Below are 16,014 nucleotides of genomic sequence, written 5' to 3'. Positions count from 1 at the left end.
ACAAAAAGAAGCTCTCATCCCGAGAAAACAAGCTTGTTCAGCTTATTGTCTGATCATCATAGTTGCCAACATTTGATTGTTCAATGACAAATGACTAAAAACTGCATTTACATTTGCCGTTTGTAATCAAGCAATAAGCATCAGATGTAAGAAAATTTAGAAAACAAGTTTAACGTTGTCGATCTACGATTTAATATTGCAGCATTGTCATATTCTATAAATTAAGAACTAAGCTTACAGGTATTAAAATATTAATAAACACATCACGAATTGTATAACATGTAGATTACTTGGTAGAATACATTTTGTGTTCCAGACGGTCATGTTGAAAGTCTAGGTCATAATAGAAATAGTTTTCAAATTATCGTTGTTTATTTGCAATTAAACAATGAATTTATGAAGTTTATTATAGTACTTGCCCATCGTTCTACTAATTGGATTTTTGCGCATAAGAAATCTAAGTTCTTGTTTATTATAGCCGACTGCAAGAATTATTTCTTAAAGCGAATATTGAACTCTGTAATAACAATCAACTGACACAACACATGTAATTAGCAAGGTTGCTGACAGCTATTGCGAACCCCGACATATTAAAGCCCCTCGGCCTAAAGCAGCCCCTCTCTAAAAGGTCATCGAGGTTCAATTCGCACCTGCTAATGTAACCTCAGGTTACGTTCCACCTGTCAACGGTCAAGCGAAGCTAATTGAAAGTGTAAAAATATACTGACCGACAAATTTATTCGGACTTTCACTTCATAATTATTGGTTTCTAGTATTTTTAAAGTGAAAAAAAGTGTTGTACATTTAAGACGAATATTTTCGACGATTATTTGATTGTACTGATACATAGTACATGTACCGTATTTGTTCAATAAATCGTAGTCGTGACTTCATGGACGGCGTTTTACTGTATTAATACTATACAATTAAAATAATACACTGTTAATGATATGATTGCATCGAAACAATTCTTAAAGTAGTTATACTTTTGTTAACCATTGTCAGCCTCGGAGTGTTCTATGTATGTGTGGGTATGTGTTTCATTACCATAACGCTTTAAATTGAATAGGTCATTTCTTATAAAATGCTTGCTTTAACATCTTCAAATCTCACTCTCCATTTGGTTTTAGATTCCCGCTTAACAGTGATCCTAATATCTTAGTTACACGAATTGCTTGAGAACTGTTTGCTTATTTGTGGCTAGAATTTGTTAACTTATCATAAACAATGAAATTCGGCAATGCTTTTCGGATCAATTGAGCCTTCCTCACAACTATATTTCTTACGCGTGGGTACAACGAATTTCTCACAATCTTCAAAAAAAACTAAGAAAAAGATCCTCTATAAAAAGCAAGTCCTTCTCTGTTATTGCTTAGTCTCAGAATGGACGCCTTGCTGTCGTATTTCCAGAACAGGACTGCTGGTCAGCTCAGAACCGGTTCTTCATTATCTGTTCACCCGTTCGCTCTATCGTACTAGACTGGTGTCTGGCACTAAACATTCTAGTCCAACAAGAATACAATGAATCCTTTTCGGGCGCCCCCTTGTGAAGGCGCCCGGGGCAAATTGCCCTCCCTGCCCCACCCTCAATACGCCTCTGTATATCTACCCGTAAATTAACAAAACACAGACAGACTGCTATTTTTCCCATTACATTTATTGAAGAAAACAACAACAGGTATATTATAATGAAGAATAAATACTCATTTCAAACACTTATTGACAGAATACATTTTTATCGGAGTGCATCCCAAAATATACCGCAATAACTGCACATGGCAGTATTTCAAACATGAGTTCAAAATCAAGGATGTGAGACTCGTGTTAGCTAGTTGGTAAAAAAAACCTTCGAAAACGCAACATTCCTACAGTACTATAGATGGTCAATATTAAATCAATATGTAACTTCTGATCTGGTAATACTAATATCAAATTCGCATGAACCAATTTGAACAGTCAAAACAAATAAAGTGATGATACATGTATGCATGCATAATCATTCGCTCTAATATCATTTATATCAATAAATGGTCTTTTAAAATACTGGAAGACAAAATTAAACCCAAACAATAAATATTGATATATTACGTTTGTAAAAAAAACCACTAGATATAAATAATGTTAATTATGACGCCATAATATAAATAAATACTGTCGCAACTTACAATGTCATTACGTCATAAACGCATACAGGAATCTTCATGTTTCAACAACAAAGACATGCGCGAAAATGTCTTACTACATGACTTACAGCTGTATTTCTTCACTTCCGAATGCGTCTGCAAATGCGCGCGAAGATTTGACCTGTCCGCGAACGCGCGCATGCAGTGGAAGCAGGAAAACGGTTTCTCACCTGTATGCGTCCGAACGTGACCTTGAAGTAACCAAGGTCGCGAGAACGCTTTCCCACAAATTTTACATTTACAGGGTAACGTGTGCGTCCGTATGTGCATTTTCAGTGCGCCTAGCGATACGTACAGTTTGTCGCAGTATTTACACGCGAAGTCTTTCTTGTCGTGATTGCAGTGGAACTGCTTATGCTTCGAGAGACCGCTGACCGTGGAATACGACTTGCCGCAGTCACTGCACTGGTACTTAAAACTTTCGTAGGGAGGGTCCTTTTGAATATGTGATTTTTCTTCATGATCATGCTCAATTTCGCTTTCTGACGCCGCGTTTGTGGTGGACATACTCGGACTTGGTAAATCTGTGTTTGCAATTAGTTTCTCATCAGTTTCTGTCACTATTTTTGAAACCTCTCTAATTTCGTTGAGTTCAACTTTCTCAGTTGTTGAGAGACCAAGATCAAGTTTGTGAAATGGGGCAGATACGCCTTCGAAACTTGGTGGGTAAATTCCTGCGAATGGCGGAACTGGAAGTTGGGGTCTTGGAATTGGAAATCCCATGGCGAAATGGTGCAGATAATCATACGGCAATCTTGGAAAAGCGTCCGTCAATCCCGAAAGTGGATATCCTGGTACTCCCGGAAATGGATAAACCGACCCGTTTTGGAATCCCGGATATCCGGAATGAAACGGAAACGTCCATGGGAGGCGCGAGTATTGCAAGTAAGGGAAGAACCCTTGGCTGACGGAGTGCCCGTCGCGCTCTTGGTCCCGTGAGACACTTGCAAGCGTCTCCTCGGCGAGCGGCTTCATCTGCGGTGACACGAGACGCTTAGGTTCAGGTACCACCAACTGCACTCGTCGGACCTTTCTGTTTTCTGTGAACCAAACAGTATAGTCATATAAAACTACATCCCATACATAATTGTATAATCACAATCACCTGACTAAATGGTGAAACAGTGTAATTCAAAAATATAGTGTAGTTGCTACCGTTGATGATTGTGGTGGTGGTTGCGGGGATGAATGTGGAGGTGATTAACGCTGATTATGGTTTACATGAGGACATACGAGGTTAATAAGATAGGAAATGTTTGTTGCGTTGTATTCGCAGTCGTTCGATAGGCGGCATGGTAATTTTTAGAAGTCGGCAAATATTGATGGAATTTGAGTCTCTCTCTGTCAAAAAGGGGTTTAATGCATGCGCGTTAAGTGTCGTCTCAGATTGTAGAGAGACTGCACGGCATATCAGGGATTGCGTTTTTCGCTCTTGTGGTATTTTTCGTATGAAGTAAGTCTATTATAAGTCAAAATCATTTTTTGTGTAAAGCGTCTTAGCTGATTAGCCAGTGCAGATTGCACGGGCTAATATAGGACGACACTTTACACACGTGCATTAAACCACGTTTTATGAGAACGGACTATTGTATATCTGTAGTTACCTAGTGTTTCCTTCCAAAAGGAACATAAAACCGATGTCACTTAAATTTTATAATCGTGTAGCTCAATTCTATTTGCAAATGGGACTGGGACACGGTTGTTGATGCGTGAGGCAAGTGTTCTTATCGGAGAAGATAAACTTATTTTCTTGATTTTTTTTTATATTATTGTGACAGTTAAACATCGATCATATACAAAAAAAGCAAAATAAAATCGCTTCACTTTAAAGGGGCCTTTTCACAGATTTTGGCATATTTTGAAGTTTGTCATTAAATGCTTTATATTGATAAATGTAAACATTGGATCTTAAAAGCTCCAGTAAAAAAATCAAGAATGAAATTAAAAGAAGCAAAAAATTGTAGCCGGTACCAGGCCTCGATCCAGTGACCCCAGGAGTCCTGGAGTTAGTCTGAACGCACTAGCTCTCTCGGCTATTCCGCCGGGTATACACAGAAGAAGTATTTAATACCTTATGAAAGCAATCTTCGTAGTTTCGTAAATTTAAACGACAACAACAGAACTCTCCAAATTATTCAATCGTTTCGCGTTGCAACGCTTTATAATTTTTAGGTTTTCAAATCGTCAAAAGATACATATAATGGCTATATTGGATCCCTTTAAATGCACCTGTTCATAAGTCCCACATCGCTTGAGCACATACCGAATGGGCTAATAAATGATTTGAAATCATTTTAATCCAAAATATTGAAACGGACGACAGGTGCAAATTCAAAGGGCTAGTGAAAGAAAGCCGAATATTAAAATGAGCTTCGGTTGTAAACATGATATACACAGCTGCTATTGAATTATGAATTTATCATTAATTTTCAGCGCGCTAATGTGATGTAACATGATGAACACTTTTGTCATCAACTGGAAAGAAAAAACTCTATGCAAACTTGATTTCTATACATTGTGTAAATGAAGTTAAATGTAGACTCTTGTGCGTTTATTGGTTTTTGAAGTTTATCTCCAATACAAACCATATCATATATTATAGAGTATACTTCATATTACATTCAATATAAAATGCTCAAGTTTTTTTTACAAGTATTCATGTATATGAAAGTATACCTTAGAGCCCAAGTTCGTACGGAATAATTGATCTCAAAAGTATGTGAAATTTGTAAATGATTTTGCTTAGTTGTAACTACATGGACATCAATCACATCAATATAAGTTTATTTTAACAACGTATCTAAAACCACTATGTAATACAACACCAACAGAAATACAAAGTAATGAATACACGCCGATATCGTTACATAGTAAATTGTAGTCCGGTAATAATTGATAAAAAGCCCACGTTTTCTTCTGTATAAACTTTAACGAGAAATCCGTATCTTTTGCAAGGATATATAATCATGTTCATGTTGTTGTTGTTGTTGTTGCTGTTAGAGATGGCCATGATGATGCTGGTGGTGGTAATATTGATGATGTTTTTGCTGTTGTTTATGATGATGCTGATGATAACGAATAGTATGATGCTTCAGGTGCAGCTATTTTTACTGATGATTACGATGATGATAAAGAAGAAGAAAAAGAAGAAGAAGATGATGATGATTGATGATGATGATAATGATAATTATAATGATGATGACGATGATGATGATGATGATGGTGGTGATGATGATGATGATAATGATGATGATGATGATGATGATGATGATGATGATGATGATGATGATGATGATGATGATGATGATGATGATGATGATGATGATGATAAAATATACACAAATATATACCTTTCTCATGAGAGTTACTATCCGCCATGTCCTCGTGCAGATGATTGTCATTCAAGTCTCGTGACCTGTCCATGTCTCCGAGCACCGTAATATTCATGATTGACCAAAAACGATCTCAGCAGGCAAAAATTGGTCCGAATATGGCATGATCCCACAAAATGAACGATCCGTCCCGTACACCTGTTTGGAATCAATTAAATCTTTTTAAGCTGAATCGTAATCTGTTGATACTCTATTATATGTCACCGTATTCAAGTGTTAGCATTTAAAAGAACTATTCACACATCTGAAAGGAGACGTAAATTAATGATCTGTAGGTGTCGATGTAACTTGCAAAAACAAACAACGCCTTTGCGACGAGAATGGATATTTCAACTAATCTGATTTCTTGCAACAGAAAATATCCCAGAGTCAAGCACGAACAAATGTTTATAGCCACAAGACATACAGTTGTCGCACGGCCGTATTAATTTGTCCCGCCACTTGAAGCGCTGTTGTCCAATCAAATGACACCCTATGATGCTGGGAGGGGAAGGCAAGTCACGCCCACTTCACGCGAGACTTGTGCGATCGCGTTATAACGCCGGGGTAACAGGTGTCGCTACAAACAATACTTAATTTATGAAAATCGTGCTCGAAGCTAAATACATCGCATCGATTCCCCATTTCTGGATTCAAATCAGCCTGAATACGCGATGGTGGCTCAAGCAAGGTGTTGTTTAAATAACATCCTTTAATTGACACGCGACAGAAATTTGCCCAATTTCGTCGCATAAAGCTGCGCAATGAAATCGACGGGCACGTATGCATGTGATTTTAAACAATTTCAGGACAAGCACAAAAGTCGAATGCATTCATATTTTAAAGGGGCCTTTTCACAGAATTTGGCATTTTTTTAACTTATTCATTAAATGCTTTATATTGATAAATGTAAACATTGGCTCGTAAAAGCTCCAGTAAAAAATGAAGAAAAAAAATAAAAAAAGGAAAAGAACATTGCCCGGAGCAGGTTTCGAACCAGTGACCCCTGGAGTCCTGCCAGAGTCCTGAAGTAAAAACGTTTTAGCCTACTGAGCTATTCCGCCGAGAACACTTTCTTGACGTATTTTATACGTTATATAAGCAATCATCGTAGTTTCACAAAATTTAACGACAAACACAGAACTCTCCAAATTATTCAATCGTTTCGCGTTGCAACGCTTTATAATTTTTAGGTTTTAAAATCGTCAAAAGATGCATATAATGGCTATATTAGAGCATGGTTAATGTTCAGTATTACTGTTTCCTCACAAATATCATAACTAAAACGAAAACTTACGAATCTGAAACAACTTTTTTCAATTTTGTCAATTTACCAAAGCGTGAAAAGATCCCTTTAACAACGACACGCGCTAGTCAGGTGAAAGGTAATCTATAGAATATTGAAAAAAGCGACGATAAGAAAGATTGTATGCAGATAACGTTCGCTAATGAAACCTTTATTTGATAATAAAATAGGAGCCTGCACCTGTAGCAAAGACCGAACCCATTGGCTAGCAGTCGCGCGACGAGTTTCCCATCATATCAATTAAAATGTTTCATAATAAAATGCTCGTTTTAATGGCCGCCAATTAAAGTACAGGTGAAATGTTTGATTCCTAAGCGTGTAAGAGGCGTAATACTGAAGTGGCACATCATATTTTTAGTAGACAGACGCTCGTTATCAACGCCGGTAATCGCAGGTTGAATGACAAAATTAGCCCATCGTAATGACACCTAATGTGATTTAGGATCAGGCGCGTGCACGCAGCTCTCAGCCGTAAGTTTATAAATAATCATCTGTACGATGACATGGAGGAAAGTCACTCTCAGGAGAAGGGTTTTGTATACTTTTTTGTAATATATAATATATAATATTTTGTAGATCATCATCATCATCATCATCATCATCATCATCATCATCATCATCATCATCATCATCATCATCATCATCATCATCATCATCATCATCATCATCATCATCGTCGTTATCGTCGTCATCATCATCATCATCATCATCATCATCATCATCATCATCATCATCGTCATCGTCATCGTCATCGTCATCGTCATCGTCATCGCCATCGCCATCGTCATCATCATCATCATCATCATCATCATCGTCATCGTCATCGTCATCGTCATCGTCATCGTCATCATCATCATCATCATCATCATCATCATCATCATCATCATCATCATCATCATTATCATCATCATCATCACCACCATCATCATCATCATCATCGTCATCATCATTATAATCATCATCATCATCACCATCATCATCATCATCATCATCATCATCATCATCATCATCACCACCACCACCACCACCACCACCACCATCATCATCATCATCATCATTATTATCTTCTTCTTCTTCTTCTCCTTCTTCTTCTTCATCGTCTTTACCACCACAACCACCAACACCACCACTTCTTCATTGAAACAAACACAACTTCAACTAACAACAATATAACCGGAAACAGCTCCTTCGACATTTTTAAAACTCGGCGGTTTTCAGTCTCGACACTATCCGATACCGACCGACGATGGTAAACACATCGGAAAATAGTGTCCAATTTAACACGCTGTCACAATTTGACAAGGGACGCATTTAAGACACTTTAAGCACTTAAAAAATAAATTCCTCATTAGAATCGACGTTCAAAGGCCAACGTCGCATTCCTTTAAAAGAAACAGCCAGCTCCGTGGCGCATAATGAACGTCTGCCTCTTTTGTTGTTATGGCAACGCGTATGCCCTTGTTCGACAGGTGCAATGTGGAATAGTGACTGTGTGAAACAGAGCGGACATTTGCTGTACAATGCGAACGCAACAATTGGGTCGGTATTACCCCATTTTTGTCTGGGATACGCTTCAAATGTGCAAAGAATTTTCATTCAAATCATTGTTTACACTGTGTGTGCACCGGAGTGGTATTCATGGCTCAAAAATGACTTCCTCTGATTTAAGATGACTTTGAACATATTAGAGAATCTTTATTAATTTGAATCGTTTCATTATTATGTTAAGTGTTATTTTAAAATGTTTGCGCACGAAATGGAACTCGTGGGGCAACATCATATGAACATGTTAAATTCTCACACATACATTAAATAACGTTGCTAATAATTAAACAAAGCGCTAGAATTATAATGTATAAAATGTATCTGTTCTTAAGGCTAGTGTGTCGTATATTCGACTATCACTCTCGTTTATATGTTTTTCAATGATATGAACTGTCTTTACTTCAATCGTACTGTTTGTTTTGTTAGGTAGTATATGTATCAATTTAATCTATATTCGTTATTCATTATAAGCAATATTTAGAATTTGTATTTTTAGTCATATTTCCCATGACACGTTTTAACTTCTTAAAAATAATCAATTTAACATTCACATTATGATTTTCGTTGATTTTTGCGTGAAAATAAGAATTGTGCATTAATGTTAAATTATCATGGCACTATTTTCATTGCAAATGACTTCCGCCGGCTGACACCCAGTGATTACGCCATCCTGTATTCATCCGCAAGATGTGACACTTGTCCTCCATAGAACAAGTGCAGCTGGCGACCAAAGCTTTGTATCTGCCTTATAACCGTATAACGAGTATTTGTGGGAGAAAAAAAACGTCATATGCTTAAAGTCGACACCTTGCAAAGTTATTAAAAAAACAAATGGCCATGTACAATACGTCCAGGACTAAATGGAACAATCGTTGTCGACACGACACTATTCAGTTGTGCGGTGCAAAAGTGTCAGTATTGAATGCGCATGTTCTTTCTTGTATAGAAGCTGAATGGAAACTGAATTCATTACTAGACGATATTTATCATCATTATATTACACACAGAAACTATAGGGCCAGATTAGTTAATATTTCAGAAAAACATCTCTAGTTTGAAGTGTTTTTGTTACAACAAGCGATTGTGAATTTCAATTTTAAGGAAATCTAAAGGGAATATGAAAATATTTTATTATTTTAGAGTTGAACAACGATTTATTGTTAAATCTTTTTATATTATAACATGACGTGACAACATATTCTACCATAACATTTTTAAGGGCTAACTGTATTTAACAGCAACGGAAATTTATTCGAGTTAAATATTGTCAATCAAACTAACAACGGACTGCTTTTTCTTTGTCAATACATATAACAATATAAGTATCGTGTACACAACATAGTTAAAATAGCACGCAGACATTACTTAAATGCTTGTGTGTGTTCATGTTATGTAAACATATTAATCTAAAGTCATTAAAATGGAAACGTCGCATAGTCGGTTAAAATAATTATACGCGGACTGTGCTAATTTGGTATAATATTCATCGACGACCATGGATTTGCGTGAGTAACCTTTTTACCGCGGGACAGGTTCGCGACAGGTGGACCTTGAGAGCACTTATCACAATTTCAACACTTCACAACCTCGCATAAGATTTATTGCTACTCCAAAAGCCGGTGATTTGAGCAATAATCATTACATGTATTTTTGATTTAAGGCCTGTAGCTTTCACATAGCGAAAGTCGCGGTGAGTAAGAATATTAAGGGAATCGATCGAATAATAGTTACTTGAATTAGAAATGTTTCTCTATATTAGTTTATAACAGACATTTTCGCAGCGTTCTCTAAATTGTGTCGAATACTTTTAATAATTTGAAATAGAAATTTATATGTGTTTGACTTCCTTTACATTTTTCTTATGTGTTCAACGTCTGCTAGAACTTATAAATACACATTTATAATATTAGCTTGAATACCATTTATACTTTAATAGATTAAATTACATTGCGCACAGGCTAATCTGGGACGACAATGTCTGCCTAAACTGGATTTTCTTTTAGAAAAGACTGCCTTCAAACGAAAAATTCCATAAAAGCGGAGGGTGTCATACCTGATATGCCTGTGCCGACTTCGCAGACTTATCTGTGACGACACATTACGCTCACGAATTAAGCGAGGTTTCCATTCAGCGAGGCTATAATACATAATTAATAATGTTCAATCAAATATTTTTTAAACAACTGGCAATCTTGTTTTACTTAAATAATGAATTGTTATCAATAATTATCTAAGTTAATTATCCCGAGAAATGTGCACATCAAACATTTCGAAAACGGATCTGGCTGTTTTTAAAAATGTTGCCATACTTTTATGTACCGGTACTTGGTTTACAATTTTTTCGAATGGTAAAACATACAATAATGAAACAGGTGTGTAAGCATTAATATAATACTTCTTTAAGTGCAATGTCAAGACCGCGTGTTTAACTTGTGATAATTGGAAAATTGTTGTTGATGGGCTGATAAACAACGATGCATAAAACATTAAAATGAATTTGTATTTATTGTTCAATGTATGCTTTTTTGTGGGCACGATGCAACTCTGATGGTGGGGTTCGGGTGCAATCTGACATTACTTCTGCCGTTCGGGTTATAGTCTCACAAACGAGCGGTGTACGTTTTAGAAATTGCATCTACCGATACGTTCTACGTTATTAACCCATATTTCCTAGTGGACTCTCCCATCCTTCTAAATTGGATAAATTTATTTCTAAAATTAGGGATGTCTGGTAAATTTATTTCTATATATAGAATATATCTTACAGAAATTCTTTTAAGCAAACAGCGCAGACCCTGATGAGACGCCGCATCATGCGGCGTCTCATCTGGGTCTACGCTGTTTGCCAATGCCTTTTTTTCTAGACGCTAGGCATAAATGGGCTAATAACACTGCGTTCTCGACTCAGAATAGAGCGGTCTTCAACTCGAAATGACCCAACACAAAAACATGCAAAACCACAGAATAGAGCGATTGTCAACTGAAAATGACCAACCACAGAACATTAAGAACAAAAGCAAAAGCCTCCCACCACGCCAACAAACCCATCGACAATAACACACAACAAGTACATGTATCCCACAAACACTCACAAAAGAAGTAAAAAGCAACAAAATAACACAAACATGAATGAAAAACATCGAACAACCACAAAGTATCAAACACTACTAAGAAAAAAAAGTAAACAACAATTTAAAACAAACGATTTAGATCTAGCTAGATCATGGTAGAGAACACTGTTTCCGAACCAGTTTGACATGTTGACGTAAAGCTCGACCCTTGCCATCAAGTACTTACAAGCCAGGAGACCGTTCGCCATGAGTACGGGAATTATAATTAACCGGCTATCAAGTGTCACTGGCCAAAGATTTATGGTGGAATATTGTATTTGTGACAAACAATTAAAACGACTGTTAATTTTTCAAGTTCGCACTCTTGGCGTGGACATTTAGCGGACAGGGAGATAACATTAACCACTTGACACTGGCAAAATGGCAGTAATAGGTGTTAACATGGTGGTAAAGTAACAGATAAATGTGCGCTCGCACCTGCAGCTTTCGTACCAATAATTAAACATACCTGCTTCTTTTCCAGCGATTCATCATTCAAATACATGGACGGGGCTATTTTTTTGTTTCACTGTATATGATGTTGTGAAGATATTCAACCCAGCCCAGTGTGAAACTGGTTTTACGCATGTTTTCGGGAGAAGCGCGAATCGCCTTATACCGTAAATATGAAGAGTTGCTATAATTGGAACACAGTAATGGTTAATTATTAATACTTTTACAGCTTTTTGGTTTTAAAATATGATAATGTCTTTGTGTCAACCTGTTATTTGTGTTTTAAAACGAATTCACGGCTAATTAATATTAAGGCAACGAAGCTCTGTATCATTAAATGCTTGAATGCAAGATTCTATCATTCCATTGTTAACTAGCGATTTAGACGACAATGCGATATTTGTATAATATACCTTAACGTTAATTCGAATATAACACGTTCATTTTATCAATCGATATTCAATTATGTATTCAAATTATTCCATTTTTTAATCAGCAAAGTTTTCTGTTTTACCGTTGTCGCAACATTGTTTTGAACCGTCAAAAAAGGCGTTGCGTTTTATTTTGCTGTTCCGCATGTGATCACAGCAGACCGTTGAAGAGATAACAATCATTAAGTACAATGAATTTATCTATGCGGGACACGTCAAATATTACTAATAATGGGCCATTGTTATTTCTTTAAATTATATTTTGTGCAACTTCCAAAACATAGACGCATTGTATATCACTAAATCGAAATCTACAGTATAATATTGACTCGATTGTGGATATTGTAAGGTTATTGTTCATATTATAAAAGGCTATTTTCTTAAACTAGTTCTCGTTCATAAGCAGAATGATTCTGGTTAGAACAGGTCCTAAGGAAAATGGTGGAGATGTTGTGAGTCCAAGGGTTAAATATTCATTACCCAAGTCATCGGGAGTATTTCAGAATAATATGTACTTTGTGTTTCTGGGGCTCTTGTCTGCTTCGTTGTAATTTTAATTTTAATAAAGATGTTTGTTCGCATTTTTCGTTGTTTTTATTGCCTTGCGTCCATGTTTACCCAAACCAGAATATTTACCTGCTCATTTTGGTTTAGTTGATATTTTACAACATAGACACATTTTGTAAAAAGTAATTAAAAAAGCAAACAAAAGTAAAACTAATTAGGACACTATTGTAATATAAACGTTTGGCAAAATTGCTTGACAAATATGCACTTACTATTTTTTTATTCTGCGCATTGCGTTTCCATCTGACAATTAAAAAAGGAATAATATTTTCTTCTTTATATTTTATTTCGTTTGCTTGCTCCAAAGTTGAGCAAATTTCGATAGACAACTGGTCTTGCCTTAATGCAATTTTCATAATCCTGATATTAAGTAGTAAATATGTTGCCTCTCAATGGCTAGCGATGGGAAAGCTGAGATTCCCTATATATGCATTTACAAGTTTCAGGGACTAAAATGTTCAATGGAATAATGGCATGTGTGTTTTCTTTGCTGTTTTAATCGTCACTGATATATTTATTTGATGACATAATGAGTCGTGTTCTGAGAAAACTGGGCATAATGCATGTGCGTAAAGCAAAGATCCAATTAAGGCGGAAAGTGTCGTCCCTGATTAGCCTGTGCGGACTGCACAGGCTAATCTGGAACGACACTTTACGCACATGCATTAAGCCCAGATTCTCAGAACGCGACTCAAATAGTCTTCTCACATTCGTTCCTTAACTACTGCGTTTTCGGAGCCTTTAATCCTCGCCAGTTTGTATGTCTATTTTAAAATTAAGGGACTTAAAAATCTCGATCATACTTAAGTAGGTGCCTCATAGGCTTTAAACTTGCATAAAACTTTCAAAATATATGAGCTGTGCTCTGTGAAAAGCGGATTTTATGCAGTCCGCACATGCTAATCAGGGACGACACTTTCCGCTTTTATGGTATTTTTCGTTAAAAGGAAGTCCCAGTTTAGGCGGAAAATGTCATCACTGATTGCACAGGACTTAATTGGGACGACACTTTACGCACATGCAATAAACCCCCTTTTCACAGAGCGCGGCTCCTATACATGTTGCATAAGATCGGAATCTTTACGAACGAATCCGTAGGACATAAAATAAAACGTTTGTTGCTGTTATTTACATATGTTTCTCAGTTTTAACGTTCTAGTGCCATAAATAATGCCATAAATATTTAAAGTATCAAATATGATTTTCTTTCACTTTTATCAAACTTGTGGAGTCGGAGTCATTAACAACACACAGCACTTTTTTATCACTATATCAACACAAGAGACGACAAGCACTAATACAGACACAATTAACAATTACAACAGTATCACTGGCTCTTTGGCGAATGACACGAGCACTCTCCTGGAGGAGCAGCAGCCGCCTCGACATTTCCGGTTGCACTGCCGTCGTCATAAACAGCAACATCGACACCAGCAGCAGAACTAGTAGCACTGCTGTCAGTATCGTCATCATCAACAATTGCGACACCAGCAGCAGCACTAGTAGCACTGCTGTCAATTTCGTCATCATCAGTAACATTGACATCAGCAGCAGCATTAGTGGCACTGCTGTCATTATCGTCATCATCAGCAACAGCGACACAAGCAATAGCAGCACTTCTGACAGAAATATGTTTAAACCAACAGCGACACCAGCATCATCACTAGTAGCACTTCTGTCATTATCGTCATCATCAGCAACATCGTCACCAGCAGCAGCAATATTTGCACTGCTGTCATTATATAATCATCAGGAACAGCGACACCAGCAGCACTAGTAGCACCCCTGTCATTAGCGTCATCAGCAGCAACAACGACATATGTAGTACTAGATGCACTTCGCGCGACATCACCACCACCACCAAAACCACCACCACCACCACCACCACCACCACCACCACCACCACCACCACCACCACCACCACCACCACCACCACCACCACCACCACCACCACCACCACCATCACCACCACCACTACCACCACCACCACCACCACCACCACCATCATCAACATTTGCAGCAGCAGCTACATCAGTAGTTCTGGTTGCACTTCTCCCAATACCAACATTACTTGCATGATCGGCGTTTATAGTGCTAGATACACTAACCCTATCATCAGCAGCAGGAGAAACATCAATCAGCACCAGCTGCACCGGTAGTAGCTTAACAGGAGCAATGCCACACCAGTTGAAAAAAAGAAGAAGTGAAATGCTAGCCGCAGATTTAAGAACAGTTCAATTAAAGGCCAGTCTTGCTTGAAACGGTATTGATACCGTTGTCTCTCTAACTTTTTGTATAGTGTAGTGTAGATGTGGTTCATCCGAGTTTCAAAATTGTAGATATTAAATATATTTTTTTATTAAGTTCCCTATGATATGTAATAATTCCGAATATATTTATCAGTGGCACTGGATTGGTCATTGTCGGCTCGGGTACTACTTGCAGAATACGTGCAGAATATCTTGTTTTACCATTATGAAATGAATTTTTAGCTTGATGTAAGTTATTTACGTAACACATAAGCAATGATTTTAGGAATACTTTGTAATTTAATAAAGACTGAGAACTTAGATTGAAAATTGAAGCATATGTATATTTTGTTTTTTAATTGACCAAATGTGTGAACTACACTCTTTAAGATACACACTGCGGTCATAAAAAGACGTCAAACACATTTAAAGAAAATGGACGCACATTATCTGTTTTACCCATTTAATTTTGATGTCGTGAAATCTCTGTTGAAATCAACGCCAACGGGATAACTGGCAAGTAACGAGAAAACAACAACAAAAACACAACAACAGCACCAAAAAATATTATTTAACTAAAAAGTATTAATATTAAGTTCGACCATTGAAAACCCATCAGTATCTCGGTAAAGCAACACTGACCAACTTTATCCAATTCATTTTTCATTAAAATAATACGGTTGCAGAGGGGTAATCAAATGATAGTCAAGATGGCGACGCCCATGCCGAGGAAGGTATTTTTCGCCATGTTACACCCCTAAATACTTGTATTAAAATTTTAAATTCCGCTCACTTTCCA

The 16,014-nt window shown here is 37.0% G+C and overlaps 2 protein-coding genes across 2 annotated transcripts in view; one reads left to right on the top strand and one right to left on the bottom strand.

Annotated features, from left to right (window-relative positions):
- LOC127844207 (repressor of RNA polymerase III transcription MAF1 homolog) overlaps positions 1-16,014 on the top strand; it is a 505,514-nt gene that overhangs the window by 323,850 nt on the left and 165,650 nt on the right. The gene's annotated exons all lie outside the window — the stretch shown is intronic.
- On the bottom strand, positions 1,727-14,541 carry LOC127846011 (protein escargot-like). The gene is made up of 4 exons (XM_052377192.1): positions 14,287-14,541; positions 7,896-7,943; positions 3,788-3,797; positions 1,727-3,223 (listed from the first exon to the last, which is right to left on the bottom strand). The coding sequence occupies exons 1-4, from the start codon at positions 14,539-14,541 to the stop codon at positions 2,178-2,180; spliced, it is 1,359 nt and encodes a 452-aa protein (XP_052233152.1). The 3' UTR covers positions 1,727-2,177.

The sequence above is a fragment of the Dreissena polymorpha genome, chromosome 9 (assembly GCF_020536995.1).
Source record: "Dreissena polymorpha isolate Duluth1 chromosome 9, UMN_Dpol_1.0, whole genome shotgun sequence".
Lineage (NCBI taxonomy): Eukaryota > Metazoa > Mollusca > Bivalvia > Myida > Dreissenidae > Dreissena > Dreissena polymorpha.
The sequence above is the reverse complement of the archived record's forward strand: the minus strand, read 5'-3'. Positions and strand labels throughout refer to the sequence as shown.